The sequence below is a fragment of the Macrobrachium rosenbergii genome, chromosome 51 (assembly GCF_040412425.1).
Source record: "Macrobrachium rosenbergii isolate ZJJX-2024 chromosome 51, ASM4041242v1, whole genome shotgun sequence".
Lineage (NCBI taxonomy): Eukaryota > Metazoa > Arthropoda > Malacostraca > Decapoda > Palaemonidae > Macrobrachium > Macrobrachium rosenbergii.
Genome location: NC_089791.1, coordinates 52811222 through 52837882, shown reverse-complemented (window position 1 = coordinate 52837882; position 26661 = coordinate 52811222). Strand labels below are relative to the sequence as shown.

Genomic DNA, 26661 nt, shown 5'->3' with positions numbered 1-26661 from the left:
GTGGTGGGCTTGTTCCATATGCATATGGGTTTATCTTCTGAATAATAATAATAATAATAATAATAATAATAATAATAATAATAGAGGTGATTTCAAACCCCTTGATGACTCATCATCCCAACCCATAGCATTTGATGATTATCAGATTTCCATCGGGGACACTCCCGTAGATATGGCGGTCTTTACGATAGGCCGTTGGTGACCTTATCTCAGATATTGCCTCACCAAGATTGATGACCTTAAGACCTTAATCTCATGGTATGGATTGACCATAAAGTAATGGTGATATCGGAGTGACTATAGATATAGTAATTTGTGAACGTGAGTGAATAGGGAGCTTCTGTTAAAAGTTGATGACAGAAAAATAACTATAAAAATTAACTATAAGTTTATGGGATTTAATAGTGTCCCTAAAAATAGTGATGTTAGTTTGATGATGATGGTGATGATGTATATTTCTGTGTCCAAATAACAGTTCACGTCATCGTGAGCTTTGAAGATTCCGTGGGGGGTGGATAATCACTAATTACGTGTTTGTGTGACATTACTCTAGTGACATCCATGTTCACTTTGGCCGAGATATATATATATATATATTATATATATATATATATATATATATATATATATATATATATATATATTATATATATATATATATATATATATATATATATATATATATATATATATATATATATATATAAATATATTTATATATATATATATACACACACATTTATATACATACACACATATATATTTTATATATATATATATATATATATATATATATATATATATATATATATATATATATATATATATTATATAACGATCTATTTATTTGTTTAGTTAATTAGCGGAGCAGGAAAGATGATCATCGACGCCAAAATACTTTTTATATTGAAGCACTCTCTCTCTCTCTCTCTCTCTCTCTCTCTCTCTCTCTCTCTCATTCAGACTGTCACTGATGGGCTGGAGTTCGTTCCCGGCCGGCTGATGAAGAGTTAGAGGAATTTATTTGGTGATAGAAATTCATTTCTGCCATAATGTGGTTCGGATTCCACAATAAGTTGTAGGTCCTGCTGCTGGCAACCAATTGGTTCTTAGCCACGTACAATAAGTTAATCCTTCGGGCCAACCTTAGAGAGAGCTGTTAATCAGCTCAGTGGTCTGGCAAAACTAAGGTATACTTTGCTTTACTCCTCTCTCTCTCTTCTCTCTCTCTCTCTCTCTCTCTCTCTCTCATGGAGCCAAAAATTAGAAAAACCCGTTTAAACTGAATACTGCGATGTTTCCAAGGAAAAAGAAAGTTACAAAAATCAGGGGAATATAGCAGGAGGAAGAGAATTCTCAGGCCTTTCGGGGACGGAAATAAACGTTGTTTTGTCAGTGCGTTTTTGCGCATGCGCAGAGCACCCTCTGATATCGCTGTGCGTATTCACTTGTTTGAAATTTCTACGCAAGTGTTGTAGCCTTCGTTGTTATATTGGCCTTGGTGCTCTTGCTACCGTGACCTCTAAGTTTTATTAAGTACGGTTGTTCGTGTGTGTATTTGCATGCAGTCACCATACACATGGGTGCGTACTGTGTATACTGTGTTTATTTGCATGCTGATTGTTGTGCGTATACTTACATATAGGTGTATATTGTATATATACGCGCGAAATTCAAGTTGATTGTTTGGTTATTGGCTCTCTGCTTCATTCCTGAAGCCTTTGCCTTTACGTGAGTATGTGTGTGTGTGTGCATTATATATATATATATATATATATATATATATATATATATATATATATATATATATATATATATATATATATATATATATATATATATATATATATATATAGGCCTATGTATGTATACATATATGTTGTGTGTGTGTGTGTTTGTGTGTGTAAACAAAAGCATCGTACACCATCCAGATTCACGTCTTGCTACACAGCGCGTACCACAGCCGCCTCCGTGGGTAGAGGGCAATTATAAACCTGCGATGATAATCAAAAGCGTTGACGAAGATAACGAGGAGGTGATTGAAAGAGTGCTCATGCGCATACCGCATCTCATGAAGGCGAATGACGTCACGCCCGCTGGGGGGAGAGGAATTCGTTATAAGGTCCTCAGCTAGCGTCGGTGGCGATACCGGAGTCTCGATGTGTCGTGCTTTTAGCATGAATATTCTTGTCTGTGTGAAGTTTAATATTGATTTTGTTGTCATTTAGCAACGTTCACTGACGAGTGATTTATCTTATGTGATTTACACTGGTGACTATATAGTTGTTGATTTATGTCGTTTACTGGCGTTACGTCAACAGTATTTGTCGTGCTTTTAGTATAAATATTCGCGTCTGTGTGAAGTTTGATATTTGTTTTTTTGTCATTTACCGTTTGCTGACGAGTGAATTATCATATGTGATTTACACTGGTGACTTCTCGTATAATTTATGTCGTTTACTGGAGTCACAGCAACAGTGGAAGTCGATCTTTATACCCCTGGGATAAAGAGGCTTCCCTCTGTGGAATTTTTATGATCAGCTGATCGGGGCATCTGTCAACATTGGTCCTCCGAGTGTTGCGTAAGTTTTGGTTTTTGTGTTTGCTCTTTAACTCTTGTGAAAGGAATATTTGTTATTCTGTTTTTTTTCAGTGTCGTAAGAGTTCTTCTTTCATAAGTGACGGATAATTTTTTTTACGAGTCTTTGAAACTTTTTATATGGTACTAAGTATTATAAAGTTTTATTATTATTAGGTTTCGTGATATTCTTTGGAAGCTTGAATTTCAAATGAGTGGCCCCTGTGGTCTTGTTCCATATGAACAGGGTTCATCTTCTGAATAATAATAATAATAATAATAATAATAATAATAATAACACAATAATAATAATAATAATAATAATAATAATAATAATAATAGTAATAATAATAATCTGTATTTGCTATTACCTTCTGTTACTTATTTCAGGTGAACACCACATTCTTTGTTGCTTGAATTTCAAATCAGTGGCCCCTGTGGTGAGCTCGTTACATATGAATAGGGTTCATCTTCTGAATAGTAATAATATAATAAGGCTAATATTAACTTTCATTATCTGTTATGGTCTGATGCTTCCGGTGTGTGCCTCACTACACGTCAACTCGTTTGGTGTCTTGCTGTTCGATTACGCTTTGGTTTTCTATGCTATTTGGGTGCGTTATGTAATTACGAAAGATTTTAGTTGAGTGGATTTGCGTTAATTGATCTTTCGTTTATCGTTGTGGCGGGGGGGGGAGGTTTAGTGCCGTCAGTGAACCTCGCGCGTTGCGCTGTAGTCATGATTCAAGTAGGGTTGGCCCCTAGCTGCAACGACCTTCATTCCTTTAACTGGAAGAAGAAGTAGTAGTAGTAGTAGTAGTTACCAAATTCAAAACTCCTACTAGTAGTAGTGACCAGATTCAAAACTCCTACTAGTAGTAGTGACCAGATTCAAAACTCCTACTGGTAGTAGTGACCAGATTCAAAATTCTTGCCTCTCCTCTTATCCAGTCTATGTACATCGTCCACCCTTTAGCAGATATTATCTTTGAAGAAAAGAGAACAGTAAGAAGAATTGACCTTGTTTAAAATCAGTTCAATAGATGCTGCCATTCTCTTGAACAGAACTTGTGTAGAAGAGGGTCTACTCATTTGATGCATTATTGAAAATGTAAGGGATTTTTTTGTAAATGCAGTAAAGGTGACGCAGAGCCAGTTTGAGCAAAGTAAATTACTGAAACTGAAGATTACTCAGCCTGTAAACATAGGCTTAAACTTAAGTCGTAACGCAAGGTGGTTAGTATTTCAGGATATGGTGTCCTTATGCCAGTACGGTTGTGTGAGAGTGAGTGAGAGGCCTGGTGTGAACCATAGGGTTGATATTGACCAACAGAAAAATGGATTGGGGAAGTTGTCAGCCTCATTACCAAGCTGCATAAAGATTTTAAGCCTAATTACTGAGCTGCATAAAGAATTTAAGCCTAATTACCTAGCTGCTTAAAGATTTTAGGCCTAATTACAACCTGCATAAAGATTTTAGTCCTAATTACATACCTGCATAAATATTTTAAGCCTAATTACCTACCTGCATAAAGATTTTAAGCCTAATTTCCTAGCTATTTTAAGATTTTAGGCCTAATTACTTAGCTGCTTAAAGATTTTAGGCCTAATTACGTAGCTGCATAAAGACTAGGTCTATATTTCCTTTTGCGCAAACCTAGGCCTTCATCTCATCTGGCCTCCGTAAGCCAACAGACCAACACATTTTAATCGCATGGACTAACTGGCGATACACAGCTGGGAGGCTTATCTATTATATTCATTATTATGGTAAACCGTAATCTAATCAGAAAATGTGCATTGTTTCGTGGAGGGAATGGAAAGGAGGGTATTCACTTGTCACGAACAATTGACAGTCGATTATTTCCGAAGCGCAATTAAACGATAGCGAGTGTTGGTGGCACTGCCCGTACCGTATCAAGTGTTGAAGGAAAGTGCCATGCGATCCTCCGCCTCTGGCAAAGAGCCACTCGGGAAAGTGTTGCTGACACAGTTTAGCACTTCCATGTAAGTTGCGGCTTGGTTGAATGAGTTGTGATTGTTTAAGGGAATTGGGATTGGTGATGCTAGTTACGTATTGGTAACAATGTTCGAGAATTGTTCAGATAATTTGTGAATTTTTCCAATTATTCAGTTATGTATTAAGATCACGTTACTATAAGAATTTAAACTGAGATTTGTTCGTATCGTGAGTTAACTCTTCATTTTAACTTCCAGAAACCTATTTTCGTGGCGTCACAAAGATGGAGGGAGCAACGCGAGCGATGGCGTCTCTTCCACGTCCTCTTCGCCGATCCCTTCGTCGCCTGTGTCGGGCACTACCTCCTCCTCCCCGGGCTGGAGGATCTTCTCCAGGCCCTCGCCGAGGGCTCCGAGGTCACCCGATATCAAGGTAATTCCCTCCTTTCCTTTAATTACCTTATTATTCAATACTGTACATGGAGAGGTTTGGGTTACCCAAAATGGTGTAATCATAGTGGAACTGTGGTTAATATGAAAGTGTGTGATAAGGTGATTTATTTTGTTTTGGATGTGGTTTGGTCCTGATGGGAGAATGTAAGATTCATGTGAGTTTCTATAGCCTCGGATAAGGGGAAAGGGAGAGGGTAGTATATTAAAAGCTATATTGGCAAGGTGGCAAAGGTACGCTTTCCTTTCCATTATGTTCTTTCCTAATCAATGTATGGGAGGCTTCGGCTACCCAAATGGTGTAATCGTAATGGAAATATAGTCAGTATGCCGGTATGTGGTAATCTGGGTTATTGTTTTGGATGTAGTTTAGTCCAGATGGAAGAATGTGAGATTCTGAGGCCTTATAAGAGGAGAGGGTGGCATAATAAAAGCTGTTTTGACATAATGATTAAGGTACCTCCCTTCTTTTGCTTTATTTTATTTATTATTCTATATATTGAGAGTTTCAGCTACCCAAGTGGTGTAATCATAATGCAAATGTAGTCAGTATGTGATAAGATGAGTTATTGTTTGGGATGGGGTTTGGTCCTGATGGGAGAATATGAGATTCTAAAGCCTCGGATAAGGGGAATAGGAGGTTTGGATGTGTTAAAACTATGTTGACACACTGCAGTAACAAATGTGGTTGAATAAAAGGTGCTGTATTATCCAGAACGCATTAGTCGCTGCAAAATGGAGTAAAAGAATATAAAACCATTGTATTACATGCAAAAGTAATTTTTGTTAAATGTCTCTATCCTCACCTTGGGTAATACAGTATTTGAATTAATCCCTATCTGAAGACCAACCAAAATTGTAACAATCATTGTGTGCACAAAAATTGTTTTATGTATAGTAAATGATTAAGTGCGCATGCGCCGTATATGTGTTTGTGTGTGCCGTAATGTGCAAATAACGTGATTATGTTGGTTATTTTGATCATGTGACAACATAGAAAACGGGATTATGAAAAGTTATTTGTAAAGATAGTGTACATCTTGTATTTACCTTGAATAAAAAAAATGTACATCTCTATATTTACCATGAATAAGAAAATGTACAACTTGCTATTTACCAAGAATAATCGGAGATCTTTCGGACTTTTGTTTTTAATACAGGAAGAAAATGTTGGCATTTATTATTTTTTCATGAAAAGTATTTAACAGTTCGCGCTAAAAACAATAACGAAATTCATTCTCATTTAAGAAAATATTAGACTTAGAAAACATAGTATTTCGTTTTTTACGCTCAGTTGGAACGTGGAACCTTTATCCTTTAAGCAGAAATATTAGACCATTTTCATTAAGGAGAGGTAAACGCAATTCTTCGTTTTCGCAAGGAGCAGACTTTTTCTCCTCCGTAAAGTTTGAGTAGGAACTTCAGGAATTTTGGGAAGTCTGTCGAGTGAGAAAATGGTTGAATGTTCTCGCAGCAGTTCGTGTTAAGATGTCAGGCTCTGATTGACACCTTCCACGAACGCTTGTGACATCGAAGATATGTAATGGTTTTGGATAGTTTTATAGAATGTTATGGATATCTCTTCTCTCTCTCTCTCTCTCTCTATATATATATATATATATATATATATATATATATATATATATATATATATATATATATATATATATATATATATATACATATACATATACATATACATATATACTGTATATATGACTTTTTTATCACATCACTGTGATTCATATTCATCAGTGTTACAAAAACTCTGAATATCCATGTTTACTTGAAATAATATATTTTGCTATATGCTACCAAAGGTAAATTTTTTAGTTGATAATAAGTTCGTCGTCCCGTGGGCTCGAACCTCACTTGCTGGCCGCGTGGGTTAAAATGCGTCCACTGTAGTCCTGAGTTCTTGTCTTCGCTGGCTCGAGCCCACGAGACGACGAACTTATTATCAACTAAAAATTCCTTCGGTAACATATATGAAAATATATTATTTCGAGTGTAGAGCGAATTGATATTAAAGGACGTTTGTAGCTTACTGATTGAAATATATATATATATATATATATATATATATATATATATATATATATATATATATGTATATATAGCTGTATATATATATATATATATATATATATATATATATATATATATATATATATGGTGCATCACTATACTTTGACTGGAAATAAGTAACAAGCTACAATAATGTATATGAGCGAATGTATTTCTCCAAAATACAAAAGGTTAAAGAAAGGGAGCTTTCGACCATTGACGATTTTTTTTGTAACAGTCTAGTAAACCATCGAACATTCTTTTGGCATAAATTAAGATATAGCGGTCATGTAATGAGGGTAACTCTCAAATTCAAATTGAAGGTGTGGATCAGAATTAAATGTTACGTAAACTTAACATATCCAGTTGTCCGTCTAACCCTTGAAGAGACAAGGGTTGAAATTGAAGTTGTGACAGATATCTTCAGCAAAAATATGCATTATTAATAGGTGACGGAAAATACATTATTTTTTATATTGGTTAAACTGGTTGCACGAATATCCAGTTTATTGCTGTATCAAGAGAATTACAGGTCACTTTTATGCACTTTGGCGTCACTGTAAATAAATGAAAAATAATGTTTGGAAATGACTTACGTAAATCATAATAGTGCAAGTGAGAATTGACTTTAGATAACAGATTATGAAATCATAATAAAGACTTCAGTGTTATATCTGGATGGGTGACTAAAAGATCACAAAAGGTCTCGTGAAACGTTTGGCAATTGCAATACTTTCGTAATTCATAACAGTGCGAATGAGAATTGATTATAGAAAACAGGTTATTAAATCGTAACAGAGGATTTGGTTTTATATCGGGATAGGTGATAAAAGATCAAAATATGTTCTATAAATGTTGTTGCTCGGAACTAGGATTGACTGGGAAAGAATTCAGTCTGCCCTTTTCATTCGAGTTTAGAAGAAATCCTCGTAATTCTTAATAGTGCAAATGACGAGGGATTTTAGATAACAGTTTATTAAATTATTAAATCACAACACAGACTTGGGTTTTATATCGGGATGAGTGATATACTGTACTGTAAACAGATCGTAAAGTGGCCTCTAAATTTTTTCATTATTTCTACGTGCCTGGAACTATGATTGAGTGAGAAAGACTATAAAGTCTACCCTTTTCATTCGAGTTGAAAAGAAATCCTTGTCCTTTTCACTTACTAATAGCCTACGTACGATTCACGCTTACTCTTTGACGCGGAAAGTGACCACGTCACGGTAAAATATTAATTTGTTCCGACGGGAATACGAACCTAGGCTTTCGTAAATTGAGTTTCTCAGCGTAAAGAAGAGCTCAGCCAGCTTAGGTCACGAGTGGTTTGTAGGCCTAACCAACCGATAGGATTTTGTTTTGCCAGTCAGGGCAGTGACCGCCGCAGCAGTGCGCCTCACGCCAAGAAGCTCCTTTTACGAAAGCGTGTGTTCGTATTCCCGTCGGAACAGATTAGTACTTTACCGTGACGTGGTCACAGTCCGCGTCAAGGAGTAAGCTTGAATCGCATGTAGGCTACTCATAAAGGAGTGAAATTAGCAAGCATTTCTTTTAAACTTTAATGTAAAAGGTACACATTTCAGTCTTCCTTAATCAATTACAGTTCCAAGCATGTGGAAATAATGAAAACATTTGGAGGAGGACGTTTTTTTATCTGTTTATATCATCCATTCTGACTTAAAAATGAAGCCTTTATTATGATTTAATAACCTGTTATGTAACATCACTTTTCATTCCCACTTAATTGTGAAAGAAACATCATTTATTTTCTTGGAAAAATACAGATCTGTAAAATCCGGTATATTTTTCGACCATTCAGACAAATTTTCTACTTGAATATAGATGTACCCCCTTTAAATCAGTATTCTAGCCATGTGTTACAGACTCACTCACTCTGTCTCTTTCCTCAGGCACGTAACAGCGAGTTGGAGGCAGGGAGCGCTGGTTTGATCATGGAGAACAGGCCCAATAACCTACCAGCGAAGACTGCTCATGAACAACTCAAGCACAAACAGGAGTACCAGCAGATGGTCTCTGCAGCCAAGAAGAAAGGTGGTTATTATTATTATTATTATTATTATTATTATTGCCGTCAGTGCACCTCACACGTGCACTTCAGGTATTACTTAAGGTTCTTTGTAGTGTCCCTTAGGCCCCTAACTGCAACCACTTTCTTTTCTTTTACTGTACCTCCGTTCATTTTCTGTTTCTTCCATCTTACTTTCCACCCTCTCCTAACGATTGTTTCAACATTATTCTCATTGCTGAATGACCTCATAGGTCCCAGCGATTGGCCTTTGGTCTAAATTGTATATTCCAATTCCAGTTATTATTATTATTATTATTATTATTATTATTATTATTATTATTATTATTATTATTATTATTATTATTATATACAAATAAGTCTTAAAGAGAAGTTACAGTGAATTGCTGTCATAGTGTTGAACACAACGACGAATGAGCAGAAACTTGTAAATAAAATTTTATGAAGTATTCAAGAAAGTTCATAGTATGTTAACCTTGCCTGGGGACTACTAAGCAACTCAGCAATTTTTTTTTTTTTTTTTTTTTTTTTTTATAAATTCATGTTACTTATCACTGTATTGAGAATTTACTCTCTAGGTATTGCTTTTGGATCATATTGCTTTCCCCCTTCGGTTTGGGAGGAGACAGGTGTTCTGTGCCTGAAAACACACGTTTTACACATTCATTTGTCCATACCTGCCTCAAATTGAATATGTGTTATTTTCACACAATACAGCCTGTACTCATGTTTATCTCTTAGTGCTTGCACAAATTTAGTATCAAGTTTTTAGAAGAAGGAAATTTTCCTTTAGTGATATGAGAAGACATTCGTGATATATCACTGATAAAGTGATTGACATGTCAGTGAGGGTGGAATTCAGTATTTCTCACAGATACTTCAGTAAAGATGGCTTTACTTCATTTGTTTTTCTTTTGAATTTTAATCTCATAGTTTTTCAAATACATAATGTTTAAAGCTCAGAAGAAGTTTAGACATTTTCACTCACATTTCACCTCTCATCAACAAAGAGCATTCCTCTCTCTCATGCACACACACACACCCACACACAGATAATGTAACACTAATAAAGGTAATTTCATACTACCAGTTTAAAGTCCAGCTGTACCTAGTAATTGACCTGTCTATCTCTCCAGCCCTTCATATGCTTATCATTTTGCCATGGCTACTGGTAAAGTCTTGTACAATGTTCACAGCTTTTGATCTCTACAACATTCAGAATGCATGTTTGTTATACATACTTGTGCCTTCTATCTTTTGTGACCGACTCCTTTATCTTGTTTCTGCCCTTGCGTGTCCAAGAACATATCCTTTGGGCCATGTCATAAAAAGTCCAGAAATTATTCAGTGGTTGAGTCTATACTAGAATAATTACATTATTAAGCCCTTATTTTACGCTAATGTACTTATATATCAAGATGTCTATTTCTTATTAAACCTTACTCCTTTGAAAGTTGAACTGACCCGTGCAGTAATAAATTTGTTACCAGTTTTTATGAATACCATAATAGAAGAGTTTGAATATTTGCAATGCTCATTCAGTTTGTATGTATGAATTTAGTAAGGGATGCTGAATTGAGATTCTCTGCTTTTTCAGAATTACGTGAAGCAAAGGAAAGAAAGAAGGCCCAGGCTAACCTTCAACGCCAGGAGGAGCAGCTGGCAGCTGCTGTTGCCACTTGGAATAACGATTTCCTTCCCAAATGGGAAACTATGTGAGTTGGCTGTTATTACGTTTGTCACATGGAGTATAGAATGATGATGGTTTAGAATAAGGCAGCCTTATATGGGCATATGTTTGCATAAAGATATGTAGCTTGTATGTGTGGTAAGTTGTTACAAGGAATAAGGGGTACTGTAAGGACCTAGGGGAGCAAATGCAAGGTAAGGGGTCAGGGCTACTGTAGGCCTAGTAGGCATTTCAGCTGTAGGATTTCAGAGGGAGTAGGACCTAGCCAGACTTACCCTTACCTAACTTAACCTCAGACGTTGTGTCCTGACCTGGCTGGCCCCTGGACCCCCACAAGGGAGATGCAGAAAGTTGCATTTATTTTATTTCATTTTTTCTAATGATATGGCGAGCTCCATGAACATTGCAGTGTTCCCATGAAGAAAAGTTTAAAAAAAAGGGAGAGAAGGAGAGCAGTGTTCAACAATGAAATAAAGATACATAGACCTGCTTCTTCAAGTGTGGTAGTTTTGAGAAAACAGAAGTAGAACAAGGCTCCAAACTTTGGCAGAGGATGGAAAAAAATTGTTATGTAACAATGTTGAAACAGTATTGGATTTTTGTGATTTATTGGTACTGTGCTTGTACACTCGGAAACCACTATCTCCGACCCACCTAGGTCGTGCTCCGAGTTTATGAGCAGGGCCGTTCTGGACAGACTGTACCCTTCCCTCCCCCTCCCCCCATTCCTAACTACAACCTGGCAGTTTCGGTATTTTTCTTCGTTTCGATATTATACAGGTTGTAGAATTCAACACAGTGTTGTCTATATAATCATACCATGACTGCTTTGCATTATATGCAGCAGAATCATTAAAAAAAAAAAAAAAAAAATGGCCAAAGCAAAATCCGGAAGAGTTCAAAGGTGTTCGAGTGTGTTTCAATCTGTGATAGTTGGCGTGTTCATTGTCCAGAAAGGCTCCACTCATAAACTTGAGCACGATTTAGGTGGGGTTGAGATTGTGGTTTCCGAGTGTACATTCAATGTATGGAACATGTGTATGGCTTTTTATGGGAGACTTGCCAGACTCACAAGAACCTTTTAACTCTGTAATACAGCATTATTACTGTGTCAGCCAGGAGTTAGTGATGGTAAATTAATCATTGCTTCTAATGATTTTTAAGTGAAAGGGTTATTAATCACATTCATTTTCCAGTATTTCATTGCTTTCAGTCTGATTTGAAGTGAAAATTAAGTGTACAGGATTGAACATCATGCTTATGCTTGGGCCAAGTTCTGCTGGACTGTAGTATAAATAACCAAAAGTCAGTAGAGAATCGAGCTTTACATTTAATATATTATTTAAGATTGAAATTGCAGTTGACCTGACTTCTCTGCTGTGCTTTTAAATGAAGAATGCATAGGAATGGGCTCATTTCATGTATTAAGTCTGTACTGTGGGATTTTTTGTGTAAACTTCCAGTTTCAGGTAACATTATAGGATAAAAAATATTTAAGATTTAAATTATGCATGGCAAAAGACTTCATAATTTGTGCTTAATAGGAATGATTGGAATAGAGATGAAAGCTGATAAAGTTTTGTGAAGTGATGAGGCGAAAGTTAGGACTTTGACTGACAAGAATATGTGGTATTTTATTTAGGTAACAGTTGATATTTCATGCAGAAGGATTTCAGGAAATTATGTTGCATGATAATAATTCCTCTTATTCTGATAGCTGTATTGCTGAAATGCATTTGCAGTATTTTGAGGCAGTATCTTCCTGAACCACAACAAAAATGTAAGAGGATTGCATAAGGTCTACCTTTCAGTAAACATGTACTGCTGGTCCCCTCTTCAAACCTCTGGTTAAAAGTACTGTACAAATGATTCTGATTATTTTGTTTGGTAATCTTAATTGGGTGAAGAATGCTTTGTCAGGTTTGGAAGCAACATTGGTACTTTTATATTCAACAGTTTTCATTATGCTTTGTTCATCATGTGAAAGTAACATTAGTATCTGAGGGGTACTTGTAAGTATTACTTGAGTAATGGTTGTGTTATTAATATTACAGTACTGTATAAGAATAAATTTTTCCTAAGCAATCTTCAAAAATTTTCAGAAATATTTCATTTGGAAACATAAGCAAAAAAGTTCTTACAGCCCCCTAATAGAACATGGTATGGAGAGAAAATCCTGCTCTGAAAACATGCTACTTTTCTATTTGTTCCAGGCATACTCATAAAAAATGCAGAGAGTTGTGGTGGCACGGCCTCCCATCTTGTGTGCGAGGGAAAGTGTGGAAAATGGCCATTGGGAATGAACTAAACGTAACTGCTCAGTTGTACAATATTATGGTGCAAAGGTAATATATAATCAGAGTCTGTGTCTCTTCTGTTTCAGTGGTTGTTATTGGCTGAAGATCAAAGGAGACTGAATCAGTGTGTAGATTGTAACTACAAAATTTTACAATAGTGTTATTTAGTGTTGTCTGTAAGCACGCTCAGAAGTACCGTATACTGCAAAGGATTCTTCTCTTTTGAATACTATGTAAACAAACCAGAAAAATTCTTTTTCCTAAAACTATCACCCACACATCTGCATGGTACTTTTTTATAGACTGTAATACTTTTGTGATGGGGAGACTGAAACAGAATGTCCACTTACTTTAGAAGTACAGTTGGCATGACTCTCTTCTAGTACAGTACAGTATTTAGATATAACTGCTGAAGATAGTAGGATGATTTGAATAGCATCTAATTAAAAATCTTACAACTTTTAAAAAGAAGTATTTTTGAACAACTCACACTTGTCCTTACCAAATTACAACCTTGCTGATGGTTCTTTTTGTTTTCATTTTTGACATTATGTTGGCAAGTGATTTCCACTGAAGAATTAAATAGTTAATTAATGCTCATTAAATGTCTTAATCTGGTACTTTTTTTATTCATTATTATTTATACATTATTGTTTTCCTTTAACTTGTTTTTTAAATGGAGATTTTGGCATTTCCTTCCTGGAAGGACATACAGTACTTCCTGGAGAGGAAGTATGTCCTTTGAAATTGTATGAGAAAAGTAGTGAAATATTTTCCAATTATTGTTTTTCATTCATGTAAAAAGATATCAATATTAGTCTAATATTTAAGGTTTTGTAGGTTTGGTTCACTAATAGGTATACCTCTACAAATTTTATCCTTATAAAATTTGTTTATTTGTTCATGACATTTGAAACACTGGTACTCACTTTCTAGATGAATGTCATTAAACTGAATTTGAGAAGTTGAATTGCATTAAAGACAGGATTTTTGGAGCTGATTCTATATTATGGGGAGGTCATTATTTATGCAGGAATAACTTAGTATGTTTACAGAAATAAATAACTTTTTTGGAGGCAAAATGCAATTTATCTTATGTGAAAACTTCTTGCATTGTTCAGGACTAAAATTTACAGTATATGTTAAATGCCATTCCAGTTCTTTGTATTGCAGTGTAACAAGATTTACTCAATATGCCACTTAATCCTTTTCCACAGGAAAAACTGAAGCAGAAATGCAGTTTACCTGAATTATTTTAAAGTCATATTTATAATTAATTTTGTTTTAAGAAGAAACTAGTCTTGAGTTGATTACTTGTATGCAGTATTAATAACTAAAAACTTAAACTTTCTTCTGTTAGGTGCCTTTAATGCTGGTAAGCATTCACATTTTGTAAATAATGTTTAAATCTTCACACATAAAGGAAGGCATGCATAAAACAGATCAGTGTACTGATTATTAAAATTTCTGGCACTAATATTAATATTTGTCCCTGAAAAGAAATATCAGATTATACATCAAATGAAGTAGCAAACATCGAATTACTTGATCTTTGTTTCCAGGTCAATGGATAAATTGGTAACATTAAGTGAATGTGGAAGTGTGGCTAGCCAAGATGACATCATCAGTGACCCTGGTGACCAAGAAGCAACCATTGACCTCATTCATCTGGATGTATCTCGTACATTTCCACATCTGTGTATATTTCAGAAGGTATTTTTCCATTCTTCTTTTTCCTGTTGTTTTTCCAAAAATGCATTACATGTTGAACTAGAGATACCGTTAGATGTATGACTTAAAACCTGTTCTTTCTCTTGCAGGGAGGTCCCTACCACGACCCACTTCATCACATTCTTGGAGCGTATGCCTGCTACCGTCCTGATGTTGGCTATGTACAGGGGATGTCGTTTTTAGCTGCTACATTGTTGCTCAACATGGATGAGTCTGACGCATTTATTGCCTTCTCAAACTTACTTAATCGACCAGCCCACATGGCTTTCTTTCGTGTTGATCAACCAATGGTAATGTGGTCGACTGCTTGTAGTCACTAAAAAAGAATTGCAGAGTTTGATGTGTTGAAGTTTTGTCTTGTAAAATCATTCTTCACTGAAGTACAAATATGGTATCATTACATCCAGAAGATTTCTTAAACAGAATAACTTATCTTTCTTTTCTCCCTTCATCAGATGTGTGCTTATTATCAAACGTATGAAGAGCTGTTAGCTGTAAACCTTCCCTCAGTAGCTGAGCATCTAAAAAATATCGGAGTCACACCTGACTTATATATACTAGACTGGCTCTTAACTGTGTTTTCACGCCCTTTGCCAATAGATGCTGCTGTTAGAATATGGGATGTTTACCTCAGAGATGGAGAGGAGTTTCTATTTCGAGCTGCAATAGGTAAGAGGCATATCTTTATTACTGTTGTTTTTTTGAAGACTGCCATTTTTGTTTCCATTTCCATTAATGTCAAATTATAGATACAGCTTTCACCAAAGCACACTTCATTGAAAGGAACATTTAAATAAAGTTAATTAGGTTCTTTAATGCTAGTGCGATGTTTTTTATCGACTCTAAAAGATTATATTGTAAGTGTTAGAACTTCACAATATTACAGATTCATGTTGCACAACATGCACAATATAATCAGCATTTATGGAGTATTGTATACCTGTGTATATCATTAGTTACTGAGTACAGCTGTGCAATTTTAGTTTCAGTAGAATGGGAATAGAGAAGTTTGGTGAATCCAAACTTATACAAACTGTAGGGGTATTGGATTTGTGAAATTTAAAATATGAGGGCACAGGAACACCATGATCCATCATTCCAGCTTGTTAGTTATTGTAGGTACTGTGTTAGGAAGTGTGGAAAGTCACTTTGTGTGTTCAAATTCACTAGTAATAATAATCATCATAACAGTAATCTTAAAAGGAGCTTATTGTAGGTGGCAAGCTCATAATTTCATTGCATTTATTAGTTGCCTATAGATAACGTAGTCATTTAGCTATTCAATCTTGTCAGCAAGATGAAACATTCAAGAGATGAGCCGGTAGTTTTAGCAGTTAATTTTTGTATTTATTAGTGTATGATATATCCCTTAGAAGTATTACAAGATATCTTGTCCCATGATAATCATTCCTCCTATTCTGATAGCTGTATTGCTAAAATGAAATTACTCTACAATATTCAAGGCGGTAGCTTCCTGATTCAACAAATATGTAAAAGGTTTGAATAACAAGGCCCACCCTTCAGTAAGCATTCATTGCCAGTCTCCTCTTCAAACCCTCATTTAAAAGTACTAGTAATTGCAAGAGTTTTGTACGAGATGCTATACCTGTTTGGGTGAAGATTAATTACCAAGTATATAATAAGACTTTGTGTCTTAGAAGTTTTAACAGTATTCTGGAGTGATGGCTTCCTCTTTTCAAAGGTTTTATTTATATTTTTTCATAACTTTTGAAATAGGATTGATATGGTAATTACAGTAAGTGATAGGCACTGGTAAATATAACCCATAATCCTACTCAGGTGCAAATATTTCTTTTGGTGTTATCCACAGGAATCCTTAAGTTGTATGAGACATCACTCATGAACCAAGAGTGCACTGCTACAGCTGCTCAGTTCCTCACAAGATTACCAGAGGACCTATGTGTCGATGCTTTGTTCCGGGCCATTTCATCCGTCCGAACATCCGCCCACAAGCGCACATTTTCACAAATACTACAAGCACACATGGGTGCAGTTGCAGGCAGTGCAGTATGAAAGCTTATGACGGTCTTTGCTTTTTTTTGTGTGTTTTATATGTCTATTTTTTCTGAAAAATTTGTTTTTGAGATTATAGAGATCTTATAGTCAGTAGGATATTTATTTGGATTTTTTTTCTGTTCATCAGTTAAGATGTGTGACTTTTCACCCAGAGACATATCTTTATTGGAGTCTTTAGATGTATTTTAGACTGGAGTAAGCTTATATTTATGAAGTTCAAGATCTCACCCTTTCTAGACCTGTACATGTTGCTCTTTCTTCTGGTACTTTGAGGTATGAGGTATGAATTTTGCCACTAAAGCTACTTGGTGTTCTAGCATTTCATCTGTGAATGGATCATCGTCAGTGAATAGCAGAGTATGTAATCAAAGTCGTATTGTTCATGTCATTAATAGGCTTCAGTGCGTTGGTGACACAATCGTAAAAATTTTTCCCCAATTTACTTGTTAATGTAGTGTTAACCTCTTCCATTTTCAAGCACATCACAGAATTTTTATCAAACATACACTCTCTCTGAGAGTACATCGTTCACATTATAAAAAGGAACAGACATTTGGATAATTTGAAATTCAGGTATCATCAACAGGTTCATATTATTTCTGTCGTCATTTTTTGCTATTTTATATGGTTAAGTGAATGTACTCTTTCTTTGGCTATTAAGGTATAAAAATGTAGGTACCTGATAGCCTGTCAGATTTCCCTTGCAACTTTTAAGTTAGTTTTCTTTTAATACTTGACTTTCTCTACTACAGGTAATGCTGTATGTAATTGATATTTATTAGTGGTGATATCCTTAATTTTTCAAGCCAGTCTTTTAAAGATCTGTTTTAGTTTGGAGTAAAATCTTGATATATTGGTGATAGCAATTGGTGTTTCTGGTTGGTTTGAGTTTTTCCTTCTGTAGATGCTGTTTTGAGTTGTTGTCAACCTTCCGAGTGTTTTCCTCTTCACTTTTCATGTGGATAATTAACATTTGCCTGATTATTTTCAGGATTTGTTTGTGACAACATAAAGCCCTTCAATAGGAGAAAATTTAAAGGATTATACCTTTCATATGAGTTAGTTTGTTAATATCATGTGAAGCTGCAGTTTTTTGGAAGGCTTTTTATTGAAATATATTTGGATTATAGTGAGGTTGTATATCCCAACTATGCTTCATTCAGCAACAGAAGTACAGTGGCCTTTTTCTGGAATAAGAGGGGTAACAATATAGAGGGGTTGAGAGTTATTAAGAGTTATAATGTCTTGACATTATGATGAAAAGGGTTTTTAGATGGAGACATTAAAATCTTTTTCATACCTATTATGGAAAATTAGACTGTTCACAAACCTGTACATTTAGTCCCCTTGTATTAGCTGTTTATGCCACCTTGTGAATAAGTAGAAAATGTGAATGAATGATGCAAGTCTGTGCATAGTTTTCAGTCTTTTCATGCGGGTAGAGCTAATAGCAGATACTTTGCATTTATTTACTGATTTTAATAGGTGGTAAGCATTAGTTTGAATGTGGAATCTGCAGGTTGTGCTTGATAGTGATTGAAAATTTTTTATTTTAATGTTTTGTCAGTGAGCATTTTAAGTCTTTCTTAAAATAATTAAAATTTCTTGTCTTCCATAATATTTCTTTAGTGAACTTAGGATGCTGTGGAAAATGATGGTGTTTGAACTTGCAAGTAATGCAATTAAGATATAGTGTAGAGATTGATTGTATTATTGTTTACTCTCTGATGGCCAAGGGAAAGAGTATATTCACTTACTTAATAGTGACTTTTAGTCTGTTATTTTGAATATTTATGCATAATAGAAATCATGCTTTCATTAATATTTGCCTTTTTATATTATTTTCCAAGAATATGGGCCTCTAGTGTAATTACAATCTGAAATTATATCTGAAAAAATTCAACCTCTGTACCAAAGAAGAACAGAAATATATTAAAAGTGATTTTATTGTAAAAAGTAAACAATTTATTGGTTCCTGTAATAGAGACTCATCGTTACATAACATTTTTAGTTACGGAAGTGTTTATTTCTTAGATTTAATACATTGTGATTGACAGAGATGGAATTTTTGTACAGAGTAGCTGAAATTTCATTGTGAAATGTGCTATATTTTTATTAGGTAAGTTTTTATAGAAATACAAAATATGTACTGTATTGTTATTTTATTTGAAAATATGTAATGTTGATTTTTCTTTCTTGCAAGAATGTGTACAAGCATAAAATTCACTATTGCATGCAGTAGAGACTGCTCGTGACTGCTTATGTCAATATTCATTCGACACGATATACAGTGCTGTTATGCCTGTGTAGATGCTTACTCTTCACAACATTATTCCCATGCCCTACCCATCTGCTACTTAGTCATGTTGTCATTATGCTCATCATTTTTCAAATTTCTTTTGGTGCTCTATGGTTATGAAGAGTGTATGGCAAAACATTCTAGTTGCATATGACATTACTCTTCTCACATATTTTATATATATATAAATATATATATATCCTATAGGACTGTGATAACTTAATACTCATCATACCATCATATTACTGTGACCACAATAATATATCATGTTTTTCACATGCAGGGAAAGTATGTAATATTCGTTTTTGGTACACTTTAACCACAAAGTCTAGTAGTCATACCAGCAGGATTTCGTATTTGGTATATTTCAGCCAACATATACTTTTTTAAGTTTACTGATGGATATTGACCCGGAGTGAATTGTGTCACAATCATCAACTTCATCCATGTGTAGGTATGTTCTGTCTCCATTTTTCTTTGGTCTTCAGATACTTATGAGACCTTGTAATGAAGCCTTGCAGGCAATATCCATACATTAATTCATACTTTTATAATTTGAGACGAGAGATGACCGAGAACAATTAAATGGTGATATTTGAAACTTTTTATATATATCTTAGGAAAATTTTGCTGCATTTCTAATCCTTTTCATGTTTTTTGGTGCCTTTTAGACACCTACATTTGAAATTAGTTAGAACATGGAAATGCAGTGAGCTGATTCAAGTACTGTATAGCTGTAGTGAGGAGGCTATTCATTTACTGGCTTGCATTTGCTATTAAGTGCACCAGCAAAATTCACTGGAAGCTGCCCAAGATCCTCAAATTTCTTTGCTTCTCAGATGGTCTGCTGAATTGTTGTGTGGATCAAAATAATATGATTCACTTGGGAATTAAATACTGTACTTGGACATAAGTTATTCTTCTGCCATTTTTATATTTTCTGGGATGCTCATGGCAGTTTGTAGCTGCAAAATTTTTCTGGCACATCTTTGACATTGTTTAACTTCAGTGGTCCCTTTTAGCGTATGCAATATTGAAGTGATGAATTTCCTTCATTTTACTAAAGCTCATACTGTAATTGTGATGAAAAAGATGCACTACGTACTGTGCTGTTAAGATAGTGTACAGTCTTGTGTATCTTGGAAACCATTTTATCATTGCCAATAGGCTTACTGTATGTTTCACTCAAGAATAAACTATCCATTTTACCAGTAATTGTACTTCAGCATCAACACTGTCCTTAGGTTATTTTTTTGATGAATTTTATTCCCTTTAGTCTTAGTTTGCATATAGGACACTTGGTTGAATGGAACTTTGGAATCTGTAAGTGTCAGTGTTTTGTAAGTTTTAATATGCAGAGGGAAACTAAGTACAGGTACTGTATTTCTATAAAATGGCATCAAGTGACAATATTTTTTATAATTGAAATCAATTTTGAAACATTAGCGTTATTCTAATGACTTGAGAGATTTAAATTTAAAGATTTTAAGATGAGACTGATATCATTTATAAATTTTTCATTTATTATAAAGAAAGGCTGAAGGAGAGAGAGAAATTCTACTGATGATCTTATTTGTTGAAAAAATAAAGATGTTATATATATGACAAATTAATACCACTTCATAGTATAGTTTTGCATAATCTGCAATACTACTTGTAACATTTAAAACATTAAACATCCAGTTTTTTTGTGGATATTGCAAAGCACTTATTGAAGAGAGATTATATATGATGTAATCTTTATATGATAAGGTCTTCATTAACAACAGGGTAGTAATTCAGTAATGCTTCTAGGCTCTGATCTGAGTGAGGGATATCTGTCCTGACTAGGCTCGGTATTCTTTACAATTTTTTTTTTTGTATAATTGACATTATGGGTGGGGGTTGGGGGGGAAGGGGTACTGACTTGAAAAGCTCTTATGCTTATGTTTAAGTGACTTCCTGATAGTGACTTTTGTGACTTTTCAGTGCATCAGCTCAAGGTAACATTCCGCAAACATTAAGTCTAACCATGCACATGCAGTACTCCCTTGTCAGCTGCTTGTGTGTTACACTCCAGAAACTACTTGCTTGGAAAATCTAGCATTGTTAAATATAACAGAGAGTAAGGTAGGCATGTTTTGAAACATACGTGAAACATTTCTGGGTTTGACATTAGAAGTGATAATAATAGAATGCAGTTTAGAATGTTCAGTTTTGCTATAATGGTCAGTCAGGTTTTCATTGTTTATAGTCTCTTGTTTTAGTAAAAGATATAGGTATGTAATACTTTGACAGCTATGTTGCAAAGTGTCATCAAAATGATCCATCAACAACGTGAGAGGCTGAGAGACATATTTGTGTACCATGCACTCCTCACACTTACATACTGTAGCCAAACAACATTGTACTGGTGAGTATAAAGTAATTGTTTTTTCTTTGAGTAGTATGCAGTTTAATTTGTAAGCAAGATCAAATGTGTCCATCATGAACATCCAGGTGGACACAATTTTGCATGTATGGCTTCATTGTAGTGCGTCTCTGCTTCCATGCACTGGCCAAGAAAACAATTGCTTTTGTAGTTCTACCCCAGTAATGTTGGCTTCAGCCATGTCTCTCACACAAATTTTGATGGACTATGAACATTGTACTGGTATTACATACCTATCTTTACTAGTGGAACTGATATAACAAAGTAATTGCATTTCTGGGTTTCATTAGAGAGTGATTTATGCAGTTTAGAATGTTTCCAGTTTGTAATGGTCAGTCAGGTTTTCAAGTCTCTTGTTTTATTGTAATACTTTGAACTATGTTACCAAGAAGTGTATCATAGTCCATCAAAATAGGAAGTAGCCAGTCACCAAGTAACAACAATCATGAGAACACATGCACTCCTCACACTTACATGCTGGACAGAATGAGAACCAGGTAGGAACTGTATAAAGTAATTGTTTTCAATTATGCAGTTTAATATTGTATATTATTATAAGCAAGATCAAAATGTGTCCATCATGAACATCAACAGGTGGTGCGTCTAAGCTTCCATGCTACTAGCTGTAAAGCAAAGGCACTTCTGAAATTTAGTCTTATAAATGTGCAGTGCACAGTTACACTTCATCATAAACTTGGAAGGTTTGGAATCCATAGAACATGATATACTTTATTGTTTGTCCTCAGACAAAATCATAATTAAAATTGGAAAAGTCAAGATTTGCTAATAAAACTGGCTGGCAAGGGTGTACTGTAATATTTGTGTGTGTGCTCTTATATTATTTGAAAATTTAGAAACTTCATAACGAGCTTTGATATGAATCTAAAATTTTATCTTAGATTGCTGAATTTCATAAATGGAAATGGCTCCTGCTTTAGCTGTATGAAGAGATACAATAAACAAGGAACAAGTTTTAAACAAGGAACAAGTTTTAGCAAAAAATTTTAGCAGGTCATGTCTTTGACAAGTCCTTTTATATGAAAAGTTATCCTCGGACATGATATTTTATAATACTGTTTTATTGTTTTGTAAAAGAATATTTGTACTTGCTTTTGTAAGAAAATTCTTTCAAGAGTTAGGCATTGTAGTTTGTAAATATGATTCTGTGTTACCTTCTTTGACATTTTAATAAGGAAGAGTGTATTCAAAAGTTCCTTTGTCATTCAAGAAAATTAAGGATATGTAGTATGCCTGGCAGTGGTACGGTAGTTTCATAACTTTTTATACCTTTGTGATATTTTCAGATGGAATTTCATTAAAATATTTTCATTTTAGAGACTGGATATTGAAACATTGTTTTTTACTCATATGATGACATTTTGTGTCAAAATATGCAAAATGTTTCATTAGACTCTTGACTTTCTCGACTTTCCATTTGCTCAAAATCATATTTTTGGTAACTGAATTTGTATATGAAAGTTAGAATGAATATTCTCTAGTGTTTTGTATCTGAGTGCAGTACAGTACCAGTAAACTAGAATTTTATTCACATTCATCTGTGTTATTAGGTCTCATTTTCATTATATATATTTCCCTGGCCCCATGTGGAAGTTTGAATTTTATACTTGTTGCATCTCAAACTTGTCCATATAACAAATAAAACAGGCTTTATATCATTTGGACTTTTATTATTTGGCTACTAACCTAAGCCAGGATGAAGGAATGAAGACTACCTATTGTAATTTTCCACTTGCAGTATCTAAGCTCTAAGCTTGAAGTAAAGAGAGAGGAAAAGGGTAAATGAAATGTAATTTTGATCATAGAGATATAAACTCGAGCAAGAAAGCTCAAGTCCTTGGCAAGTACCTTTAGACAGTATACTACTAGGCCAAGTCAGATGTAAGGTTGATGATATTAACATTATGCTTGTAGTTGGAGAAAGATTAATGTTTTGTTTCCTTCAGTCAAGGCAATATAAGGAAACAGGCAACATAAGGAAGAGCTGCAGTGTCATGATTATTATTACTTGAAGAAAAACCACCTTACCAGCAGTACAATTTGCAGCAAATTTGATATGGAAAGAGGATAGAGAACCAGAAGTGAGTTAACAAATGTTACCTATGTGCTTCTAATGGAGTATTTATAGTGGAGAGACCAATACAAGTATGGCTGGAGAAATTAAGATTGATTACCATTTAGAAGGTTTGCAGTACTGTACAAACACATTTGATGAGAACCAGGTTAAATGATTTTGAAAATGCAGTGAAAGACAGGGAATTCCATATTCTGAAAGTCTTACTCATGCATAATACAAACACTAATACATACTTGCATAATGTTTATTCACATGTATGCAGGTATCCAAAATTGTCAGAATTTGTTACCCGTGAGTGAAATTGTGCACTTTTCAGTAGAAATAATAATAATTATTACATTGTAATCAAAACTTATAAGATAAATAGGGCAGCAAAAGTTGTTATATTCTGCTCTGATACTAAATTCTTTTGATATCCTGATGAAGGATATAAAAATAAAAATCTAACTGCCATGTACCGTTGTATTTAGAAGAATTTAGTTCACAGAAATCTATTGTAAAAGCATTTGCAATGTTTTGCTCATCAGGTCTGAGGTTTACAGTTATTTCCAAAGCTTGCAGTACAATATTGGCCGGTTTTACAAAAACTACATCAACTGTTACTTCCGAAAAGAAAAGAAATCAGACAATCTACAACTATCTCGTGAGATACTTTTTTTTTCCTGACACCGGTAACGGGAGAGAAATGACACAAGATCAGTCATGATCATTTTCTAATTTGTACAACAGTTGCACTAAGAATATTACTTGTGAAATTGGCTTCATATTTATGATTACTCAGAGAAAAAGAATCATAAAAAAACTGATGTTCGTTTCAAGTTACAGGAGAGTAACTATTGTGAGAATAAGATTTACAGTGAAAGAACTCATATTCCAGGAGTGTATAGTATATGTATATATATATAAATATATATATATATATATATATATATATATATATATATATATATATATATATAATATAACACTTACACAAATACATACACACATATACACTATGTATATTATATATATATATATATATATATATATATATATATATATATATATATATATATATATATATATATATATATATATACAAATACAAAATACATACACATATACACTATGTATATTATATATATATATATATATATATATATATATATATATATATATATTATATATATATATATATATATATATATATATATATATTATATATATATATATATATATATATATATATATATATATATGTGTGTGTGTGTGTGTGTGTAGTCTTTTGTGTATATAAAGCCAACATTCAATTACCTACACTTCATATTGAAGGTAAAGCAATCGCAACTAATTTAAGATCGAAAGGACAAAGCCTAAGGTTACAGCAGACATTTAATTGAATTTGTTACAAGAAATACACAAGGTATTAAAGTCTTGTTATTTCTTATATATGGCCAAAATGAATTACGAGACAGGAGAAGTGAAGCCTGTCGGCCATAGTAATTAAGAAGCCTTCAGTGTCGCTTGAGAAATAGAGGTATATGTCGAAGCCTAACCTTGATATTTCGCATGGTTGTAGACTCACTCTTACCAACGGTGAGGTTTACGTGTTTACAAAAAGAAAAGCAATCGATCAAGCAATAAAAAAGGGAGAAAAAGTAGCTGTCAAAGAAAAGTTAACTACCAGACGATAAAATCTAATTGCAGATGGACTTTACTTTTATCTCAAAAGAAATTTTCGAAAATTCGATTGGAAATGTAAGCTTTTCCTTAAATGGCCGACTTGTTTTTCTTTCTCGTTACAAAACGAGGGTTCAAGAATCTCTCTCTCTCTCTCTCTCTCTCTCTCTCTCTCTCTCTCTCTCTCTCTCTCTCTCTCTCTCCACGAGTAGATTATTTTGTATTTTACGTTTTTACAAAAGTTACAGACGAGTTTTTCCACTTTTTCTGAGTCAGCTATTGAATTGGTTTTGAGAAATTTTTTTCTCTCTCTCTCTCTCTCTCTCTCTCTCTCTCTCTCTCTCTCTCTCTCTCTCTCTCTCTCACATGCACACACATGCACAGACAAACACACACACATACAAATAACCAAGGTCAATGCAAATCATGTGTTTAGCTAAATCTCTCTCTCTCTCTCTCTCTCTCTCTCTCTCTCTCTCTCTCTCTCTCACTGGTAATTCTCATTGATTTTAATTTTTTACTTGGGTTATAGACGAGTTTTTCCAAGCTTTTGAGTCAGCCATTGAATTTGATAAGAATTCCACCCCGCTCTCTCTCTCTCTCTCTCTCTCTCTCTCTCTCTCTCTCTCTCTCTCTCTCTCTCTCTCTCCCAAGGAGTAAATTCTTTCGGATTTTAAGTTTTTAGTTACGTTGTAGATGAGTTTTTTCAAAGTTTCTGAGTCAGCCATTGAATTTGATTTGAGAATCTCTCTCTCTCTCTCTCTCTCATGTACCGGCAGTTGAATTTCACTGCTACCCGATCATTGCTGCCCAGGAAGTGTCAATGGCTTGGGATGCTAATGCACATATATTAGTGGTATAAGAAGACCTGAAAGTGGTGAGAAATGGAGAGTAAGTGCCTTAAGTTGGTTTGGTCATGGGGGAAAAATGGAGGGTACACGATTGTGAAAAGAGCATATAATTTGGAATTGTTGGGATGAAGGAGGAAAGGAAGACCTACATAGGGTGTATGTTAAGTATACCTTAGTTTAACCAGACCACTGAGCTGATTAACAGCTCTCCTAGGGCTGGCCCAAAGGATTAGATTTATTTTACGTGGATAAGAACCAATTGGTTACCTAGGAACGGGACCTACAGCCTATTGTGGAATCCGAACCACATTATAGCGAGAAACGAATTTCTGTCACCAGAAATAAATTCCTCTTATTCTTCGTGGCTGCTCGGAGATTTGAACGCACGGCCAGCAGTGCTAGCTGAGAACGGAACCCACCCGCCCAATGAGAACTCGATGAACCATTGTATATATATATATATATATATATATATATATATATAT

General features: G+C 34.4%; 1 protein-coding gene across 2 annotated transcripts in view; it reads left to right on the top strand.

Annotated features, from left to right (window-relative positions):
• LOC136833408 (TBC1 domain family member 12-like) overlaps positions 1–19158 on the top strand; it is a 65017-nt gene extending 45859 nt beyond the window's left edge. Inside the window, exons 2-9 of one of the 2 annotated variants that reach the window (XM_067095515.1) lie at positions 4796–4970; positions 8968–9109; positions 10702–10819; positions 13008–13139; positions 14654–14804; positions 14912–15112; positions 15278–15491; positions 16654–19158. In XM_067095515.1, the coding sequence (XP_066951616.1) occupies positions 4796–4970; positions 8968–9109; positions 10702–10819; positions 13008–13139; positions 14654–14804; positions 14912–15112; positions 15278–15491; positions 16654–16856 (1336 nt within the window). In that variant the 3' untranslated portion in view covers positions 16857–19158. The remainder of the gene's footprint in view (positions 1–4795; positions 4971–8967; positions 9110–10701; positions 10820–13007; positions 13140–14653; positions 14805–14911; positions 15113–15277; positions 15492–16653) is intronic. The other variant, XM_067095516.1, reaches the window with a different exon arrangement.
• Positions 19159–26661: the final 7503 nt, after the last annotated feature.